The sequence below is a fragment of the Perognathus longimembris genome, chromosome 17 (genome assembly GCF_023159225.1).
Source record: "Perognathus longimembris pacificus isolate PPM17 chromosome 17, ASM2315922v1, whole genome shotgun sequence".
NCBI lineage: Eukaryota > Metazoa > Chordata > Mammalia > Rodentia > Heteromyidae > Perognathus > Perognathus longimembris.
Window position 1 is genome coordinate 55,830,254 of NC_063177.1, and position 20,838 is coordinate 55,851,091.

At 57.4% G+C, this 20,838-nt stretch overlaps 2 protein-coding genes across 2 annotated transcripts; both read right to left on the minus strand.

The window, feature by feature from the left end:
* Positions 1-68: 68 nt before the first annotated feature.
* Positions 69-1,445, minus strand: Ppp1r27 (protein phosphatase 1 regulatory subunit 27). The gene is made up of 3 exons (XM_048366186.1): positions 809-1,445; positions 555-705; positions 69-329 (listed from the first exon to the last, which is right to left on the minus strand). Exons 1-3 carry the CDS (start codon positions 1,191-1,193, stop codon positions 206-208), a joined length of 660 nt encoding a protein of 219 aa, XP_048222143.1. The 5' UTR covers positions 1,194-1,445; the 3' UTR covers positions 69-205.
* Positions 1,446-5,461: 4,016 nt separating this feature from the next.
* P4hb (prolyl 4-hydroxylase subunit beta) lies at positions 5,462-19,542 on the minus strand. The gene is made up of 11 exons (XM_048365214.1): positions 19,270-19,542; positions 17,898-18,104; positions 16,269-16,402; positions 16,016-16,153; positions 10,227-10,331; positions 9,994-10,119; positions 9,540-9,740; positions 8,515-8,635; positions 8,229-8,410; positions 6,881-6,967; positions 5,462-6,321 (listed from the first exon to the last, which is right to left on the minus strand). Exons 1-11 carry the CDS (start codon positions 19,418-19,420, stop codon positions 6,244-6,246), a joined length of 1,530 nt encoding a protein of 509 aa, XP_048221171.1. The 5' UTR covers positions 19,421-19,542; the 3' UTR covers positions 5,462-6,243.
* Positions 19,543-20,838: the final 1,296 nt, after the last annotated feature.

The following is a 20,838-nucleotide window of genomic DNA, read 5'->3' on the forward strand; positions in this document are numbered from 1 at the left end:
GGGCGCGGGCGGGCGAGGGGCGCGCGGCGCACGGCGCCCGCCCCAGGAACCAGGCCAGCACCACGCGCTTGGGAACCGTGTTTATGGAAAAGTACAAAGTGCAGCGTAAAAAAGTCGGCGGGCGGGGCAGCCAGTCCGTGCGGAGCGGGGGCGGGGGGCGGGGGGCGGGGGGCGCCCGGAGCCGCGAGCGGCCTCCCGCGGCCCCTCAGCCCATCCTGGCGCCTTGGAGGAGCTCCACCAGGTCCTTGAAGTCCGGGTCGACGAGGTCGCCGGGCAGGGCCCCGTCGTCGTTGGCCGCGCCCCGGTCCGCCCCCAGGGAGATGAGGTACCTGGGGTGCAAAGGGCAGCCCGGTCGCCGCACGCGCAGCCCCGCGGCGCCCGCTCGCGTTCTCCAGGTGGGGTGCGGAGGACGAAGCCCGACCCCCGGGACCCCCGCGTCCGCGTTTCCGGCGGGCGGCGGCGGGGCCGCGGGGCCGAAGCGGGGCCGGGATCTCCGGGGTCCGCGCCTGGGAGGCCGGCTGCGGCCTGGGCGGGCCGTCCCCCGCCCCCCTCACCTGGCGATGTCGGGGTGCCCGTCGCTGCAGGCGATGTGCAGGGGCGTCCAGCCGGCCTCGTCGCGCTGGTGGATGTCGGCGCCGTATCTGACCAGCAGCTTCACGCACTCCAGGTTTCCAGAAAGCACGGCCTCGTGCAGAGCAGCCAGGCCTGCGCGCAGGGCAGGGTGCCCGGGCAGAGGTGAGGGCGCCGCCCTCCTGTGCCCCCCCCCCCCCCCGACCCTCTCTCCACCCGGCCCTCTGGGCCCACTCACCCGAGGGGTGGATGGTGTCCAGGGAGACTTTCCTAGCCCGGATGAACCGGCCCACCTGTGCCAAGTCGCCCTGGCGGATGTGGTCCAGGAAGAGGACGTCGTTAGGAAAGCGCACGCTGCGCTCCGCCAGCAGCCGCCGCCGCCGCTGCTGGGGGCTGTAGCGCGAATAGCGGACCGTTCTGCTGGGCATCGTGAGGCCTGAGGCGGGCCGCCCCCCGGGGGGACCCTGCGGCACGGTGAGGGGTGTGCAGGCTCTGCCGCCTGACGGACACCCCACTTCCCGCTTATATAGGGTGTACCGAGCTATATAAAGCCGCGCAGTCATGCTTGCAAACGCTAGGGACCGAAACTGAGCTGGTCGTCCCCCCCCCCCCCCCCCCCCCATAGGATCATGTTTAGTGGCTCATCTTTCAACCCACCTGTCGCCATGTCCGGCCAAAGGGGTCAGATCCTTCCTGGCTGCTGCTCTCTGCCCCCCAGCTGGACCTAGAAGGTCCTTTTGCCTTACAGAGGGCAAAAGAAGGGGCCGTGAGGAGGGCCGTGCGTGTGGGCTGCAGGGCAAGGCAGGACCCAGAGGTGTCGCGAGGCCTGAGCACCCGAGATCCGCTCACCTGTCTATACCTCACTGCACCCGCCTACCTCCTGCCAAGTAAGGGGTTACCACCCCACACCCAAGGGGTACAGGTGTATCACATCAGGCTGTGGAGGAGACTCAGCCTTGTCCGTCCCTTGCCTGTCAACTTGGAGTCACGCACGGCTTCCAGAACCCAGAGCCGTTTTCCCAGAATTGCCTTGACCCGGATCTCAGCAAGAAGACTCCTATCGGGCCAGCCCCTGCCTCCCTCACCCTGCTGTGCTCACTTCTGCCTCCCGGCCTGACTGCTGGCTCCAGGTTCTGGACAGGCTGTGCAAGGTTGCTCACCGCAGGGCCGTGGCCTCCTCCCTGGAGAGAAGGACTGTTACTGGTGGTGTGTCCCCTGCCCTCGCCTCTTCATTCAGCAGGCTTGTACTGCCTTGCCACCTGTCCTTTTCTGGTTTTTGTTTTGTTTTGCCGATCCTGGGGCTTGAACTCCTGGCCTGGGCGCTGTCCGTTCTTTTTTTTTAATTTATTTTTTATTTTTTTATTTATTGTCAAAGTGATGTACAGAGAGGTTACGTTAGGCATTGGATACAGTTCTTGTACTGTTTGTTACCTCCTCCCTCCTTCCCCCCTACCCCCTGTCCGTTCTTTTTGAGGTTCCAGGTGGTGGTTGGCCTTGGAGCATGGGAACAGAGCGGGGCCAGAGGAGCCCGGGGGTGCTCATAGCTCCTGCCTGCCTGATCCTACTGGTTCCCCCTCTCCCCCCCGCCCCAGAAACTGGCAATTGAGCCTGCCAGGCTGCTGTGGGAAAGCGCCACAGACTGGAGTTGAAGCCTGCAGACTCTTCTCGTGGTTCAGAAGCTGGCAGTGTGAGGCCCGGTGTCGGCAGGGCACGCTCCTTGAAAAACTTTGAGGATCTATTCCAGACTCGCTAGCCCCGACGGTCGCTGTGAACGTGGGTGTTTCTTAACTGATAAAGCATCACCTGGCCCCTCTGCCGCTTCCTGCCTTCCTCCTGTGTCTGTCCACATCCCTCCCACGTGCTTTTCTCCATAATCACGTTCTGGGCTGGCCTGGCTGCAAACTCGCAATCCTCCCTGCCGAGGGCAGCTTCAGCCTCCCCTTCTTAGGAAGAATCCCATCAGAATTCCCTTGTAAGGATTTAGGGCTCGCCCTACTCCATTGTGACCGTGTCTTCACCAGAGTGCCAGCGATGACTTTCCAGATAAAATCCCATTTGGAAGCATGGGGGGTGCAAGTCAGCCCACCAGCAGCAAGATGCCTCGTGTGGCATCCGGAGGCCTGAGTGAGGACTGACTTGCCAGTTGCTCTTTGCAGAGCCAGAGAGCTAGGGAGGTGGCATGATCAGCAACAGGCCTGACGTCATCAGATGTCTGCAGCCAACAGAGTCAAATCATCAGACATGTTACCCGCTGCAAAGCTATGGGCCACAGGCTACGGAAGATAGGGCACTGGCTGAGGCTTCCGCCTGGCAGGGCTTTTGCTCCAGTGCCTCAGTACCCGAGCAGTTCAGGGCTGTTGTCTCCACCATGTATCCTGGAAACTGGCACGATTCTGGCCCATTGGCACTCCACTGGGGGTAGTTCCCGTGGCTGCATTTCCAGGGCTTGGGGGAGGGGGAGGGTGCTGGTCAGATGAACCGCTGGTCACATGAGAGGAGTCGGGTACAGTTTCTTCAACTTGTTTACAAGTTGAGAGACACCTTTCCCCACGGTGGCCAGGTGAGAGAACCCTGCTTTCACATGGAGATCGTCTTTTCTCCTATTGCGGAAAGAGCTCCGAGGCGCATAGGAGAGCATGGGTAAGGCCGTCTGTGGCGGGAGCCCCGGCAGGGTGGCAGATCTACCAGGCCTGGCTGTTTGTCCACCCCAAGTGGGAGGCCCTGGCCTTTCCTGTGACCCATGGGCTGGGAAAAAGGGTCATGGCTGTTTGGGTCAGAGAAGGATCTGGCCCCTGAAGCCTGGCAGCCAGCCACGGGCCCTCCAGAAGGGACCGGGACCGACAGGCCTCGTTCCAGCAAGTTCCCAGGAGCCACACATACAGGTGTGCCTGTCCTTTCCTGTGTGTGTTTAGCAGTACCAGGGCTTGAACCTGGCCCCACACTCTTGCTCATGACTAGTGCTCTACTCCTAGAGCCATGCCTCTAGTCCAGTACTCTGCTGGTCAATTGGTGTTTTCTGCATGGACTGTCCTCATGGTCTCGGCTTCCCAGATAGCTAGGGTTACAGTCATAAGCTATGGTGCCCAGCTCACATCTTGCTTTTGAGGCCTTCCGCAGAAACTAGCCATGCGCTGTCCAGGCTGTCGTGGTGGTGAAGCAAGGAGACGCCAGGACAGAGCCTGTAGTTAGCTGGCTTTGCCCCTCATCCTCTGTATGTGCCACGCTTGGACTGGCTTCCAATCAGTCCTCAGATCTCAGCCGTTGGGTTTTTTTTTGCCAATCCTGGGCCTTTAACTCAGGGTCTGGACACTGTTCCTGAGCATTTTTGCTCAAGGCTAGCACTCCACTCTGCTGCTTGAGACACAGCTCCACTTCTGGGTTTTTTTGGTGGTTAATTGGAGATAAAAATCTCAGGGCCTTTCCTGCCTGGGCTGGCTGTGAATCACAGTCCTCAGGTCTCAGCCTCCTGAGTAGCTGGGATTGCAGGCGTGAGCCACTGGCTGGTGCCTGGCTCCCTTGATTCTTCTTCATTTGGACCTGTGAAGTGACCTGTTCAGTGGGAGCTATTGCTCCACTTCCGGCTTTTTGGTTAATTGCAGATAAGAGTCTCTTGCATTTGTCTTCCTTGACTGGCTTCAAACCTTGCTCCTCAGCAGTAGCAGGTCTGGCTCCTGGCTCTGACATCTGCTTCTTTAGCATCCAGGCCAGAGGCTTCTTACCATGTGGAGAGAGAAACCAGATTGGGAAGTCCCAGCTGCTAAGCTCTGGCTGCATTCCCTGAGCCTTCAAGATTGCGTTGCTAATCCAGCCAGAGCTTCGGGACACCACCCTGCAGCCTCCCAACAGCCCGGGCCCAGGAATGCACTCATCAGCTGCCTCTGCAAAAGGGGAAAGGTATCTGTGACTCACTCTCCTCTGGAGCGCGTGATGTGCTGCTTGGTCCCAGCTTTCTATGAAGAGGCCGGGTTCTGCACAGCTGGGCGGCAGGCTTGACCATTCTGTCCTGGTAGGGAGTCCAACGCCTCCTTCAGCCTCCTGTGCTGGCCTCCAAGGCCCAGGGCCCACAGGCTCACACTTTCGTGTCCCTCTGTGTGGGCAAGACTTAGGCCAAACTGTGATCCTCAGACCTCAGCCTCCTGAGTGGCCGGGATTACAAGTGTGAGTCACCCACATCTAGTTACCTTTCAAAAGCCAGGAAATGTCCTATTTTTAACACCAGACTTCCCCCCACCCCCGTGCTGGTCTCTATTGAGGTTGGTAATAAGCATAGCGACCTCACTCACCTTGGAGGCTTAATCTACCTGAATTCCCAAGAGATGGCTCAGCAATGCCTGTGCTGACCCAGCACCCACCTCCCATGGCCAGAATAGCTGCACCCACGGCCCATTATTGTGATGTGGTCCACCAACAGCCCATACACACACCTCACAGAATAGCACAGGTGGGGGTCTGCAAGGAGACTGGTCAGAAGGGGTGCCATCCTGGGGCTACATACAGTGACAGCCCCCCTGCTGGGCCCGAGGGGTGACTGCATTTCTGCCTTTGCGTTTTCCAGAGGGACCACACCATTGCTCACTGTCTTTCTTTTTCAGGCTTAGGATCCCAGCCCAGTTCCCCGGTTCAGAAACCACAGAGCCAGGTGCTGGTGGCTCATGCCTGTAGTTCTAGTTACTCAGGAGGCTGAGATCTAAGGATTGTGGCTTGAAGTTATTTAACCTTCCCAGGAAAATTCCATGAGACTATTATTTCCAGTTAATGACCAAAAGGCCCAGAGTGGAGCTGTGGCAGGTGGTAGAGTATGAGCTTTGAGGACAGTGCCCAGGCTGAGTTCAAGCCTCCAGAGCGGCGCATGCGCACACACACAAGAAAGCCACAGAGCAGCGGTGACGAGTGGTACTAAAATTCCAACTTTATTTGGCCAATGTGTCCAATTCCAATAGTGTGGTAGAAATGCCTGAAGAATGGGCATCATCCGATCCAGCCGGTATCCTTGGCTCGGTCTCAGCCTGGGACTCGGGTCCTGGTTCTCGTGCAGACACACTGCAAGAAAGCCCAGTGGTCACAGCAACGTGCCCATAGCCGACAGGTGGGTCTCCTGGCTTGCGGAGAGTTGGGGACTTGTCCAGGGTCCTACAGTCACATCCTCTCCTCCAAATGTGGCAGGCCCACACACAAGACCCAGACGTTTCCTTTAGCGAGAAACTGCAAAGCCAGGCTGGAGGAGAGTGACCACGTCCAGCCCAGGCTTGTCCCTCCCAGCTGGGACTGGCGCCTCCCAGGGAGGCCCGGCCTCAGTAGAGCCAATACCCTGACGCAGAGACACGTCTAAACGTCCCACACAGATGGAACGTCAGCGAGACATTACCAGTGTGAGTTCCCAAACATTTAGCGAGCACTCAGGACAAAACTCATGTACAAAAAAGTACATCACGGTTTAAAAAATTAAGCCCATGGAGATGGGCTGGCCTGGAGATAAATCCCTTTCCAAAATTGAAAAGCAAAAGGAAGCGACGGGAGTAGGTGTACGTGTGTGTTAGGGTGACTGTGGCTTTGGAAGAGTCCCCGGGTTCCGACGATGCTCCCGCTGGGGTGCGGGTCAGGCTCCGCAGGCCTGGGCTGCTGCAGCAAGGCCGCCGAGGCCTCGGGTTGGGCTGCCCAGGTCTGGCTTCTCCATTACAGTTCATCTTTCACAGCTTTCTGATCATCATCTTCCTCCATGTCTGGCTCTAAGGCTTCTTCTAGGTCCAGGTCCTAGATTCAGAGGGAAAGGCTGGTTCAAGGTCCCTGGGTGCCCGGGGAGCAGGTGGCCACACTGGAGCTGGCCTTCAGTCACCAGAGCAGCCAGCCCTGGTGGTGATGCCACCAGGTGGTGAGCCGAGCTGACCAGGGCAGGGCATAAGGCACTGCCTACAGGGCGGCAGCAGACCTGCTCACGGCAAGGGCCCTGGCAGACACAGACTAGCCCTCCATCCTCCGGTAGGCTGTACCCCAAGGAGCCTGCAGAGGGAGCTCAACTGGGCCAGGCTCCGGGACTTGAACTCAAGGTCTTGACTGGAGACCTGGACTTGGCATCTGATGCCAACTACTGAGCCATGTTTCCAATCTCAGGCCTGGACTTTTGCCTATCACCTCCACTTCCAGTTTTTTGCTGGACTCCTCTGCCCCATCGGGCTCTGAGCCTCAGCCCTCAGGTCTCCAGCTCCTGAGTAGCCTGGATTAGACAGCATGGTTCCAAAGCCCCTTTGAGCATCTCCCATCTGAGCCCAGGCTGTTCCCAGGTCTGCCTCGGTGCCCATGTGACCACACTCACATCATCGTCTCCTGCCCCATCCTGGCCGCCACTCTCCAAGAACTTCTTAAATCCATCCAGCGTCCGCTCCCCGTTATAATCGATGACCTGTAGGAAGGATGGGTGGGGTGAGGAGCTGATCCTGACCACTGGACCGCGCAGGTAACAGCTTCTCCCCGCGGCGGGAAGGTGGGGCGTCATTTCTATACACCCAAGGAACAACATACATGCCCCTCATCCTTACTGGACTTTCCATTGTTAATGTTTTTGTGCCAGTCCTGGGGCTTGAACTCAGCCTTTGTGCTGCCCAAGGCTGGTACACTATCACTTGGGCCACAGCTCTACCTGTAGCATTTTGGTGGTTAGCTGGAGATGAGTCTCTCAGGGACTCTCCCTTGCTGGCAGGCTGGCTCTGAACTGCAGATTACTGGCATGAGGCACTGGCACCCAGCCTTCGTTGTTAATGGTTTAGCTTCCCTGAGAGTCCATCAGGCTTCAGGCGGTCATGGAAACGCAAGCTCAGGGGAGCCCGCCCCCTGGTTTCTGCAAGCGTCCTCCAGGCCAGCCCCCGCAAAGAAGCCCTAGACTGGCTGCGCCACCTGTGTCCCTGAAACAGCAGCAAGTAGACACAGTCGTCACCCCTCTCCCTAACTGCAGTTGGGGTCACCTTCCGAGGGTGAAATGATGCGTGTTAGTGGAATAGCAGGCCTGCCTAGTGTGCAGGGAGAGGCTAAACCACAACCAGCCTGACACATGGGGTGGGAGGCTACAAAGAATGAGGAAATAAGGACAGGACAGGACAGCAAGTCGGTGTCACTAATTCCCAGGCAACAGATTCTCACTGTATAATGTCAGAAGGAAGAAGGCCATGGGCAGAAGTGCCATGGCCCGTGGGTGGCCTGTCCCCAACACCACTCGCTGCTCTTATATTGTATGTCTCACTATGGGCTTTCCTTTCAAAAAGGAAGGGAGGAGCAGGGCCCTGGTGGCTCATGCCTGTGATCCTCGCCACTCAGGGCAGTGATATCTGAAAATGCGGTTCAAAGCCGGCAGGGACAGGAAAGGCCTGAGACTTTGATCTCTAATTAACTACCAGAAAATCAATAGCAGTGCTGTGGCTCAAAGTGGCAGAGCACCAATCTTGAGCAAAAGCTCTCAGGGACAGCACCCCAAACCCTGAGTTCCAGCACTACAACTGACAAAAGACAAAAAGCAGGAGGGAGGGAAGGAGGGAGAGGGAGGGAGGGAGGGCGGTCTTCTCAAGAGCTGCTCTTCACAGTTGCTCCTACTCATCTCCTGTCTGACCCAGCCTCCCTGGTGACAGGCTGTGGCGTGCCGGCACCGAGGACAGCCTGCTAGGAAGACCCACCTTTCTGTCGGCACTGGCAGGGAAGAACTTGAGGGTGGGGAAGCTGTGCACTTTGACCGCCTCCACCTCGTTGGCAGTCGAGTCCATCTTGGCGATGACGATATTGTCGTGATCCTTGTACGTCTCTCCCAGCTTATCCCAAATGGGGGCCAGCTGCTTGCAGTGACCGCACCATGGGGCATCTGCAAGGAGAGCAGCGCTGAGGGCCCAGCCCAGACACGCTGTCTGTGGACACCGGCACCGCGCCGTGAGCCTCGCAAGAGGGAAGCGGGAGACCTTCACTTACAGAACTCCACAAACACGTTCTTTTTCTCATCAAAAGCAATCTCTTCGAAGTTCTTGCCAACTAGCACTTTGACAGGCTGCTTGTCCCAGTCTTCAGGCAGCTCCTGGCTCATCAGGTGGGGCTGGAGGGCAGAGACAAGACCGTCAGGGAGGGAACGCGCTGCTACCTGGCCGGGTCGAGGTGCCTCCTGTCCTCCTCAGGACACCAGAGCCCCTGTGGCCAGGACCTGGCATGAGAGGGCGGAGCCCGCAAGGCGGGAAAAGGCACAGGGCGCCCTGTGTGGCTTTCAGGCTAACTTGCTGCATGGCTGTGCTGACAGTACAAGAGGGCTTTCCCCACAGCTTCTGAAGATGGCCAACAGGAATGGAGATTGCCAAGCACCAGTGGCTCACACCTATAATCCCAGCTACTCAGGAGGCTGAGATCTGAGGATTGTGTGGTTCAAAGCCAGCCCAGGCAGGAAAGTCTATGGGTTTTTATCTCCAATAAACTACCAAAAAAGCCAGAAGTGAAGGTATGGATCAAGTAGCAGAGCAAAAGCAGCTCAGGTACAGTTACCAGGCCCTGAGTTCAAGCCCCATGACCGGCACAAAAAATAAGAGGTATTGCTAGGTACAGGTGGCTCATGCCTGTAATCCTAGCTTTTTAGGAGCCTGAGACCTTGAGGATCATAGGTCAAAGCCCACGGGGCAAAAAATCCTTGTGAACCCATCTCCAGTATAACCAGCAAAAAAACAGGGCTAGAGGCTAGGGCTAGAGGCTCAAGTGGTAGAGCATGAGTCAAGCAAGGAAGTGAGGCCAAGGCTCTGAGTTCAAACCCCAAGAGCAGCAAAAGTTAAAAAAAAAAAAAAAGGCCTGGAGACTTCACAATATCATGTGCTGTGTTTTCGGACCCTGGTTAATGTCTGCGGACTCTGAGGATGAAACCACAGAGTCAGGGACACTAGAAGCCTGCCCCTCACAGGTGGGGGAGGGGGGCACTGCTCTGTAAGATGGACTGCAGTCAGCACAACTGGGCCAGGCACCTTGATCTTGCCCTCCAGGAAATGGTGGCAGAACTCTGTGATCTTCTCAGCTGTCAGCTCCTCCGACTCGGGCTTGTACTTGGTCATCTCCTCCTCCAGGGTGATGAGCCGCACAGCCGGGCACTCTTCCTTCTTGAGGCCAAAGAACTCAAGGATGCGCTGGTTATCAGCATGGTCGCTGTCGATGAAGATAAACAGGATCTTGGGGGAGAAAAGGCACACTGAGATGGGCCCCACACAGGCTTCCGTCCAGAGGCAGCTGGTGCCCCCAGTACGGAACCGCCCTTTCCACATCAGACCCGGCTGCCTGAGCAGAACAGAGGGGGCTGGAGGAGGGGGACAGGCCACTTGGGTCCCCAACACCCACATTCAGAGGAAGCCACAGGAGGCCTGAGGCCTCCAGGTCCTGGGGAGAGCCCTGCAGCCCCGCAAGGTCCGAAGCCCAGGAGCCCACCTTGCCCTTGAAGCCCTCGGCTGCTTTCTTGAAGTTGCTCAGTTTGCCATCGTAGTCAGACACACTCTTGGGCAGGAACAACAGGATATGCGTCTTGATTTCGCCCCCAAAAATCTTAGGAGCTGTCTGTTACAAATGCAACATACTGTTACTGGGTCAGAGCCATACACGGAGCATTAACAGAATATTCTCCCGGGGCCCCAGGGCCAGCTGCCTGGACAGTGATAACCCACCTGTTCCGTGAACTCGATGACCAGAGGGAGCTGGTTGTGTTTGATGAAGTCCAGCAGGTTCTCCTTGGTGATCTCCCCCTCAAAGTTGTTCCTTCCTTCGTCAAACTGGGGACAGAAAGCAGGCCATGAGCACGGCTGCTGAGCCAGCCCCGGGGGCGGCCTACAGAGCCGTGCCTGGCGGTCTCAGCCAGGAGGGCAGACGCATTTGTTCCCCGACAGCCGAGGCTGGATTCAGCCATAACCCTGTGGCCACCAGGAAGTCTACAAATGGGTACCACACCCACAACTCAAGCCCTCATGTTCATGGCCCTCAGTTCCTCCAACTGCAGGGCACAGGCAGCAGGAATGCCGCAGAATGGCTGTCCCCCGCACCCCCAGGGATGCCTCTCTGGGGGAGCAGAGGGCAATACAGAGAGCATCGGCAGCACCAGGGCAGAGGCCACCAACAACCGAGAACCACGCTAGGTGATGCCATCTTTACCAGCAGAGCAAAGACCTTCCAACTCCTATGTGCTAGGGAGGTGGTGTGATTGTGCGGTGTGTGTGTGCCGACACTGGGGCTTGCACTCAGGGTCTTTTTACTCAAGGCTGATATTCTACCACTTGAGCCACAGCTGCCCTTCTGGCTTTTTGCTGGCTAATTGGAGATTAGCTGCCCAGATTGGCTTTGAATTATAATCCCCAGATTTTAGCCTCCTGGGTAGCTTTTACCAGTGATCATTCAGCACCCAGCTGGTGTTGAGATTTTATTTCAATTAACTTCACCAGCTCCAAACTCATTCCCACAGCTGCGGCTCGTGGGTCCTACTCCTGGAGTATCTGCATGGCTAAGGACTAACTTTGCAGTCGAGGCCAACCTTGAACTCCCTCCTCATGCTTCTACCACCGAAACGTGGGGTTATAAGCACACGCCAGCACACCCAGCCTACTCTTACACTTGTTGGGGTTTTGGGGGTACTTGGGTTTGAAGTCAGGACCTACTTAGGCCACGGCCCCAGGCCTTTGTACTTTAGACCTCAGTTTTTTGCCTGGGACAGGCCTCCTTCCTGTCTTCTGGGTTGCTGGGACTGCAGTTCATATGCTACACCACCTAGCCTACAGACTACACCGGCCTGGCCTACACCACACAACACCGCCTAGCCTACAGACTACACCAGCCTGGCCTACACCACACAACACCGCCTAGCCTACAGACTACACCAGCCTGGCCTACACCACACAACACTGCCTAGACTACACACTACACACGCCTAACCTACACCCCACACCGCCTAGCCTACTGCACACCGCCTAGCCTACACACTACAACGCCTAGCCTACACCACACCACATTGCCTAGCCTACTCCACACTGCCTAGAGCCTTTCAGTTTTTGTTGATTTCAATAATGAGCTTACACAAGAGATTTCATTGTTCTCAATCCATGTTTACAATGTATTCAATCAATCTCAGCTCCTTCCGGCACCCTCCTTCGCGGAAGGGCAAGCCAGCCCTGTGCTGCTGCTCCTCTGCCTGGAAGTGGGGGCTTCCAGGGGATGCTCGGCGTCCCCAGTGCAGCCAATGCGGAGAGGGGACAGGAAGACAAAGCCAGGAAGAACTTTGAGAGTGCCAGTTGACATTGAGCCGGGCACCGGTGGTTCATATCGATAACCCTAGCTACTCAAGAGGCTAAGATCTGAGGACTGCAGCTGGAAGCTTAGGAAGAGAAGTCTCAGACTCTATCAGCAATGCTAGACTGGTATGGCTCTAGTGGGAGAAGCACCAGCCTTGAGTGAAAAGACCAAGCAAGCATGCAAGGTCAAGCCAGCATGTAACCAGTGGCTCTCACCTGTAACCCTAGCTACTCAGGAGACTGAGATCTGAGGATCACTGGTTTGGAAGCCAGTCCAGGACAGGAAATTCCTTGAGACACTTACCCTTAAGTAACTACCAAAAAAGCCAGAAGTAGAGCTGTTGCTCAAGTAGTAGAGCACTAGCCTTGAGTACTGGCACACATACAAAATGACTGCTGAGCTTCAGGCGGAGGCCTTGCTCCCTCTGGCACTGGGCAGGGCCCAGACCTACTCTCCCCAGACGCAATGCAAAGCCAGGATTCTCCGCTCTTGTCAGAGCATGGGCACAGCTGAGCACCTGTGTCCAGCTACGATCTAGGGGATCTTGGCACATGACAATCATGCAGTCCAGTTTGGTAAAAACAAGCAGTTCCTATTTGGGGGAACAGGCCAGAGGCAGCCTGGCTGGGGACCCTGTTTCAAGACTACAGTGACTCTGCCCACATCTCTGTCCCAGACACTAGTCCTGCTGAGCCACAGGGAGAGATAGCATGGAAAGGCTCAACAGTGAAGACCAGAAGAGGCCACTGGTCCGTGCTCACTCCTAGCTTCCTCAAAAGAAAAAGTCAGAGATCCTCATACAAACATGGCTTATTTGCTCGGTAACTGACAGCTCAGTTCTAGCTGCCCCACAACCCTCCAGCAAAACTGAGTAGAAAGTGGCAGGCTCGGGGCTGGGGATATGGCCTAATGGCTAGAGTGCCTGCCTCGTATACATGAGGCCCTGGGTTCAATTCCCCAACACCACATATATAGAAAACGGCCAGAAGTGGCGCTGTGGCTCAAGTGGCAGAGTGCTAGCCTTGAGCAAAAAGAAGCTAGGGACAGTGCTCAGGCCCTGAGTCCAAGCCCCTAGACTGGCCAAAAAAAAACAAACAAATAAACAGAAAGTGGCGGGCGCCCTGGGGGGGGGGGGCGTCGCCCAACAGGTACCCATGTGGTTTTAAACACACAGGAAAGAGGCTGCGCATCCTGACCATGAGCAGCAGAGGCAGAGCAGACAGACTCGATGGGGAAGAGGTGAGCACAGGGGTGGAGCGACCCGAGGGGGGGCCAGAGTTGTCTTTTTCCACCTGTCTGGCTTCTACTGACCCCCACAGCACAGCTACCCGAGCCCATTGCTGGCGTCTGACCACTGCGAGCGTGCCACCCACCAGTCAGCCCTGCCCCAGGGACTGTGCCCAGCCCTGAGGGGACGCCAGAAAACTGAGGCAGAAGGAAAAACCCCCACACAGATGCTGGGCTCGGCGGCCCACCCTCCAGGTGCAGCTGCTCAGGAGGCTGCTGAGATTCCTGGAGCCCAGGAAGTGAGGTCGCCTGGACAGCTAAAACCCAGGCTGCCTCAACAGCATGCCTACCACACACTCCGCTCTTCCAAGGCAAAGCAAAGAAGGTCCTTCTAGCCTCCCAGGACCCCAAACGCAGAGTAAAGGGCAGACTGTGCATGCGACTGAACAAAGGCTCTCATGGTTCTGTAACTCTCAGATAGTCCACCTTACAACCTTACCTTCTGGATGAGACTCCAGAGTAATATGCCAGCCAGGCACCGGTGGCTCACACACGTAATCCTAGCTACTCAGGAGGCTGAAATGGAAGGATCGCAGCTCAAAGCCAGCCCCCACAGAAATGAGAGACTTATGTCCAGTGAACGACCAAAAAAAGCCGGCTCGAGTAGTAGAGAGCTAGCTCTGAGCATAAAAGCTCAGGGGCAAGGGCTAGAAATGTGGCTTAATGGTAGAGTGCTTGCCTAGCATGCATGAAGCCCTGGGTTCGATTCCCCAGCACCACATAAACAGAAAAAGCTGGAAGTGACGCTGTGGCTCAGGTGGCAGAGTGCTAGACTTGAGCAAAAAGAAGCCAGGGACAGTGCTCAGGCCCTGAGTTCAAGGCTCAGGACTGGCAAAAAAAAAAAAAAAAAAAGATGAAAAGGTGAGCCAGGCACTGGTGGCTCCAGCCTATAATCCTAGCTACTCTGGAGGCTGAGATCTGAGGATCATGGTTCAAAGCCAGCCCAGGTAGCAAAGTCCATGAGACTCTTATCTCCAATGAACCACCAGAAAATCAGAAGTGGTGTTGTGGCTCAAGTGGTAGAATGCTAGCCTGGAGCTGAAAAGCTCAGGGACAGTGCCCAGGCCCAGAGTTCAAGCCCCATAACCAACCAAGGAAATAAAAATAAACACATAAAGCGGAATTAAGAGTCCCTTAGACTTTCTGTGTAGACTGACTTCAAGCTACAGTCTTCATATCTCAGGCTCCAAAAGAGCTAGGATTACAGGTGCAAGCCACTGGCTCCTGGCTGCAGCCAGGACACCTGGGTTTTTCTAGTCAGGCATCTAATGAAAATTTCCTGACACAGCCAGGTGCCAGTGGCTCACACCTGTCATGCTAGCTACCCTGGAGGCTGAGATCTGAGGAGCACAGCTCAAAGCCAGCCCGGGCAGGAAGGTCAAAGAGCTTATCTCCAATTAAACACACACACACACACCGACATAGAGCTGTGGCTCAAGTGGTAGAATATTAGCCTTGAGCAAATAAAGTTCAGGGACAACATCCAGGCCCCAAGCTCAGGACTGGCACAAAAAAAGAATAAGATAAGCCGGGTGCTGGTGGCTCAGACAATCCTAGCTACTCAGAGGCTGAGAACTGAGGATCACAGTTTGAAGCCAGCCAGGCAGGCAAGTTCATGAAACTCTTATTTCCAATCAACCACCAGAAAACCAGAAGTGGCACCAAAGTGGTAGAGCACTAGCCTAGAGTAACAAAGCTCAGGGAGAGTGCACAGGTCCTGAGTTCAAACCTCATGACTGACAAAAAACAGTCCCTAGAGGTCACTTAGCCCTCAACCTGAGATGCCTTTTCAGAGCCATAATACATAGAACAAAGTGACAAAAAGGTTTCCAAACCGAGTGGCCACTGCCACACGCACTATGACCTTCCAGAACGGTCTGCCACCTTCCTCTGATGGCACACAGGACAGACCAGCACTCCACGGTTCCTCTTCCCCAGCCAGAGGCCCCGCCCCCCTTGCGCCCTAGCTCCCCTTTCCCACCCGGGCAGCACCCGCACCCAGGCACACGGTGCTCCGAGAGCAGCGGCCCACCAGCAACCTCAGGAGTGTGTCTCATCTGTCCCGCTAGCGGGCACGTGGGGCGGGACGGCCTTTCAAAAGGGGGAGGCCTGCCTTTGCCAACGGATGGGAACCCATACCTAGGTGAAGAAAAGTTCTGGGAACAGAGCAGTCCTGGAAACAGCATGCACGGCACTGTGAATGTAATTAATGCCACCAAATTAAGCACTTACAAATGCTGAAATTGGCTGGAACACGGCCTAGTGGTAGAGTGCTCGCCTCGTATACATGAAGCCCTGGGTTTGATTCCCTAGCACCACATAATTAGAAAAAGCTGGAAGTGGCGCTGCGGCTCAAGTGGTAGAGTGCTAGCCTTGAGCAAAAAGAAGCCAGGGACAGTGCTCAGGCCCTGAGTTCAAGCTCCAGGACTGGCAAAAAAAAAAAAAAAAGCTGAAATTGGGAGCTGGGAAGATGGCTTCGTGGTAGAGTGCTTGCTCAGCATGCATGAGACCCTGGGTTCAAATCCTAGTACCACATAAACGATAAGTAAATAAATAAAATTCATTTTTTTAAGTTGAAAGGCCAGCTCTGTCTTTCATGTCTTGCCACAACTAAAAATGAAAGCTACCAGTCAAAAGCAGCTCCCTGTGCCTTCCAGACCTAGCACCCTGGCTGTCACAGAAAAGTGCCAAAGGCCTGGTGCCCCAGCGTCCAAAGGCCACCGTGAGGTGGCGGCCGCAGTGTGACCCTGACAAGCTACAGTAAGGACCCGTGATAACCATCGCCTCGGCCCAGCTTGGGGCAAGGTTCTGTCAGCAATCCAGAAAGCACCACCCCTCTGCAGACCAAACCCGCCCTGCCGGTCCCAGTAAGGCCACGCAGGCCACTCACCTTCTTGAAAAGGACCACCCCGTCTTTGTTGAGTTCGTATTTGGAGAACACATCACTGTTGGACGTGATCCCAAAGGGGATGTCATCAATGGTCTCTGCTGCCAGCAAGAACTGCTTGGCAAAGTCTGACTCCACATCCTGGAAGAAGGAAAATACAAGGTGCTACCAACCCCTGCCAGGGACAGCAGCAGGACAGGCCACGGGCAGTAAGTTTAGCAACCCCCTGAGCAGCAACAGCAAAGTGCAACTCTACCTTGAAGAACCCGATGACAGTCACGTCGCTGGATTCCACCAGGGACTCGGCAGCCGCAACGTCAGCCAGAGCAGTTGCAGCAGGGCCTGTGCGCTTCTTCAGCCAGTTCACGATGTCGTCGGCCTCTCTGCCAGCTAGGTCCCAAACAAATGGGCTCCCTCATGACACGGCACCACCACCTACCACGCCCCACCTACCGTGCCCGGCCCGCTCGCCTGAGCTGAGCCCAGCGGGCTGGGGACCCTCGGAGCACGCCTGCTGCCCTCCCACAGGGTGGCTCTGAGCCTGGCACCTGCCTGGCACGCCCAGAACCCATGGCCGGGCCTGTGCTCACGGTGGAGACCGTGCTCCCCCTTCCCCCCCACAGTCCAACTTGCTTCTGCGGGTGCAGAACTACTTTCACTCAGTGCTTTCACACCAGGCTGTGCCCACAGGTAGGCATGTGGTTAGTCAGCCTCAATGCCAGTTCTACCACCTTAAGAACAGGCTCAACCTGACCCTGCCTGACACACTCGGATGGGCCAGGCATTCCCGTCCAAAGTCTGCCCTACCCATCTTACAGACTGGTAAGTACTGGAGAAAGACAGGGCACTTCTGTGCCGCCCACAGCAGGCACAGGGGTGAAGCTTGCAAGGCAGAGGCTTTCCTCTACCCCGGTGCCTCACCACCTGGACCAGCAGGATCAAGAAGCTCATACAGTTCCCAAGGAATGTGCGGCTCAATGCCAACAAAGAGCTGAATCACCAGCTACCAGCGGGCTTGGGGGAAGCCTCCTCATCCCCAAAGCGCGGGTCTTAGTGAAGAACCACGGGAATGAGGGGCCGCGCTCTGCACTCCGGGTGAGCACACAGCCAGTCAGGAGGCCAGCAGAGTGGCTGAGGCTGACGGTGCTCAGGACACTTGGCCAGTCATGCTAGCAAGCTGGCTGCAGGATGCCCACCACCTGGGTCTGGTAGATGTCCTGTGAAACTGGTTTTAGAGACACACAGCCCCAGTAACTACTCTGCCTATATCACGGCCCAGCCTCTACCAAAGCCACTTTGAAGTTGGCCAGATGTTGGCTGCGTGACTTCAATTTAAGGTCTGTACTGACAGCTAAATGCTGTGACTATAACCTCCCCAGCCCCCCATTTAGGGAAGGGTCCAGTGAGTCAGAGCAGTGCTTGGCTCGGGCTACCACACTACAAGGGACAACATGTATCACCTAAGTGTTCCAGTTACACTGTTGCTCCTAGGAGTGACAACTTAGAGCCTGTGTGGTCAAGGGAGCAATGGCCTCCCTCTGGTCCCTGTCCTTCACAGATGAGCATCTGTGGACTACCCAGGGTTCCCCAGACAGCACCATCTATCTAGATCGTCTCCAAGAAACAGACTTGGGTTTTTGAGGGTCTGAGACCAGGACTCGAACTTGTTATCTGACACTTCCGCTCGCTAGCTGGCACTCTACTATCTGAGCCACGCTTCCAACCCGAAGAGAACTTCCACAGGACCTTCCGGTGCAGAAGCAGATGGAGAACCCAGTTCAGAATAGGGCTCCCAACTCCGAGACATGCATGTCCTCAGCGGAGGCTTCAGTTAGGTTAGGGTCCAGGGTCTCGGACAGCATGAGGAGCAGGCCCGCTGCCATACCTGTATACTCCTTGGGAGAGGTTGTATCTCCATTCTTGAAGAACTTGATTGTAGGATAGCCACGGACACCATACTGTTGGGCCAGATCAGACTCTTCAGTGGCATCTACCTTTGCCAGTCGGATCTCTGAACCTTCAGCCTTCAGCTTCCCAGCTGCTTTGGCATACTCAGGGGCTAGAGCTTTGCAGTGGCCACACCAAGGAGCAACTGAAAAAGAAAGCAGGGTGCTGGAGAGCAGCCCTTGATCCATAACCACAGCTCTCCTCCCAACTCCCTTTATAAAGACCTTGTCTTTGTAAGCACAAAATTTCCTTTCTCCAGTTTTCTGTTAATGGCGAAAGAATGAAAGTGAATAAAGTTTTACTGATTTTTGAAAAAAAAAAAAAAAAGACCTTATCAGCACACCAGATAACTCCTCCAGCTCGAGGCTGGGCTGATAGCTGGTGCTCTTGGGCAATAGCAGAACAGAGGCCATGAGTGACACACCATCAACCTCTACTCTGCCCCCTCACCGACAGTACAGGAAGAGGAGCACTCTAATGATTCATAACTTCCTATTACCTGCAGGCAAAAAGCCAGTGTGCTCCTAAGGCTTCCCTCGAAGAATCCAGGAGAGTAGGGGGTGTGGCTCAGGCGATAGAGTGCTTACTTAGCAAGCAAGGCAAAGGCCTCTGGGTTCAAAGCCCAGTTTCTCTAGCCCATCCGCCCCCCCACCCCCCCCAAAAAAGGAAATCCAAAGTTAGGAGGTTGATGCCCCAGCCCTACACCAAGCCAGGAGACCTCTGTGAGTGAGACACGTCCGTGCCCACAAGTTCAGAGGTACACCTCAGCGTGGGAACTGGACAATCTGTCAATGAGGACGACCAGACCGCTTGGGAGTGAGATTCCGGGTAACACTACACAGAGATTTAAGATGTGGCTTGCTCTGAGAGGGAGACCTTAAACCCCAGGTTTCGGGCAGGGTCATTTGGGGCCGGCCCAAGTGAGTCACTGAGAGGGTCGGTCCCTTCCGTAACAGAGGGGCCCTGCCATGCGGGCATGGGCACAAAGACACCCTGCTGGCTCGGAACGCGGCCGGAGCCCCGAGCCCCGCTCCCGGCCGGGGCAGGCAGGGGGCCCTCCGGGAGGCTGCACCGGGCTGACAGTAGGCTCAGCAAGCAGTGGCCGGGAACGGGCCGAGCCCTAGTCCGCGGGGAGGGAGGCGGGGGCGGGAGAGCACGGGCCTGCGGGCCCTCGAGGAAGCCGGGAACGCGGGGCCAGGTCGCGCGAGGAGGCGGGCCGCGAGCGTGGGGCCTGGGAGGCGGTGCCCGCCGCCCGCCCGCCCGCCGCCCGCCCGCCGGCCCCGGCCCGGCCCGGCCCGCGGCGCACTCACAGAACTCCACCAGCAGGTACTTGTGCGCCGACAGCGCCTCCGCGAAGTTGCTCTTCTTCAACACCAGGACGTTGTCCTCCTCCTCGGGGGCGTCGGCGCCCACGCGGGCCGCCGCGGCCAGGGCGAGGCACAGCAGAGCTCGCTTCAGCATAGCGCACGTCTCAGCGGGCCGGGCCGTTCGGTGAGCGCCGCCGGGACAGCCGAGGGGACGAGAGCGCGCGCCGGTCCCGGCCTCGCCTTTATAAACCCTGGGCCGGGGGCGCGCCCGCCCCCCCACCGCGCGTAACCGTCGCGCGCACTCGCGCCCCACCGGCCCCCGATTGGTCGGATGGACAGAGGGCCCGCCCTCGCTCCGCTCGGATTGGATCTTTACATTACCATCAACCCCGGAGTCGGAAACGCTGCGAGGCCGCTCCCGTCCTAGCCCTGGATTGGTCGAGAACCTCGCGCTCACTCGACTCCTCGGTCTCTGATTGGCTCGCTCTGGAGTGGTTGCTCTCCCTCGACTTCTGATTGGCGACTCTTTTCCCACACTGTCCCCGGGGCTGGAAGAGCTGCTGCTTTGGGCTGCCCGGACCGTGTGGCTTCTGATTGGCTAAGCGGTGCGCGCCACCCTGCGCGTTCCGTCGTCGAACGTGGCAGTGAGGCGGAGTCCTTGGCCGAGGGGCGGGGCGGCGCCTGCGCCTCCGAAACCCCTCGTGTTGCATTCTGACTGGACCGCGTATCCGTAAGTGGCACCGCCCGGGGTGTGCTGACCGGAAGTGGGGTACGGGTGACGGAGCTTCCGGCGCGCGTGCGGCCCGTGCGGGGCCTGCGCGGCTGGGCCGGCGGTCGGGGCCGCCCCGCCCCGCGCAGGCCCGGCGAGGGAAGCGTCCCGCGCTCGGAGGGGTGGCGCGCGGCCCGCGGGGCCCGGGACGCCGGTGGGGTCCCCCGGCGCCGCGGGCCGGGAAGGAGAGGAGCCCGGAGCCGGGCCTGGCGGCCCAGGCCCCAGAGGCTGAGGTCCGAGCGTCGCGGCTCGGAGCCAGCCCGGGCACCGAGAGGCTTCGCCTCCTCCCCGGTCTCCCACTCGGGGACCGGAAGTGGGGCTGGGGCTCAGGTGGCCGGCCCCCGGCGGGAGCTCAGCCCGGGCGGTGCGACCCGCCCCTGGCCGGTGCTACCGGAGGGGCCGGCGGGCGCCTCCCGCCCTCGTGGGTGACGGTAGGAAGACCCCCGAGACTGAGCCCAGGCCCAGCCCCTTTAGGGAACTTGGCCTCGCCGGGCCCGCTGGCGACACACCCTCCTGCTCTGTGACTTGCCCTGTGGTCTGGGGTCTTCTGGGATAATGCTCCTGTCACAAGCCCCAGAACTAGCTCCAGAAAGGGAAGAAGCATTGACCAGAATAGCGCCCTGATGTCAGGAAGGGGTAAGAATACTTTTTTTGGCCAGTCCCGGGCCTTGAACTCGGGGCCTGAGCATTGTCCCTGGCTTCTTTTTGCTCAAGGCTAGCACTCTACCTCTTGAGCCACAGCGCCATGTACACAGCGCCACTTCCGGCTTTTTCTGTATACGTGGCGCTGGAGGAATCGAACC

Coding starts and splice junctions, on each gene's coding strand:
- Ppp1r27 (XM_048366186.1), bottom strand. CDS start 1,193: ATGGGGGGGGGGGGGGGGGGGGGACGACCAGCTCAGTTTCGGTCCCTA. Junction 706..808: donor GGACACCATCCACCCCTCGG/GTGAGTGGGCCC, acceptor CCCTGCGCGCAG/GCCTGGCTGCTCTGCACGAG. Junction 330..554: donor GGGCACCCCGACATCGCCAG/GTGAGGGGGGCG, acceptor TTTGCACCCCAG/GTACCTCATCTCCCTGGGGG.
- P4hb (XM_048365214.1), bottom strand. CDS start 19,420: ATGCTGAAGCGAGCTCTGCTGTGCCTCGCCCTGGCCGCGGCGGCCCGC. Junction 18,105..19,269: donor GTACCTGCTGGTGGAGTTCT/GTGAGTGCGCCG, acceptor TTTCTTTTTCAG/TTGCTCCTTGGTGTGGCCAC. Junction 10,120..10,226: donor TCATCGAGTTCACGGAACAG/GTGGGTTATCAC, acceptor CATTTGTAACAG/ACAGCTCCTAAGATTTTTGG.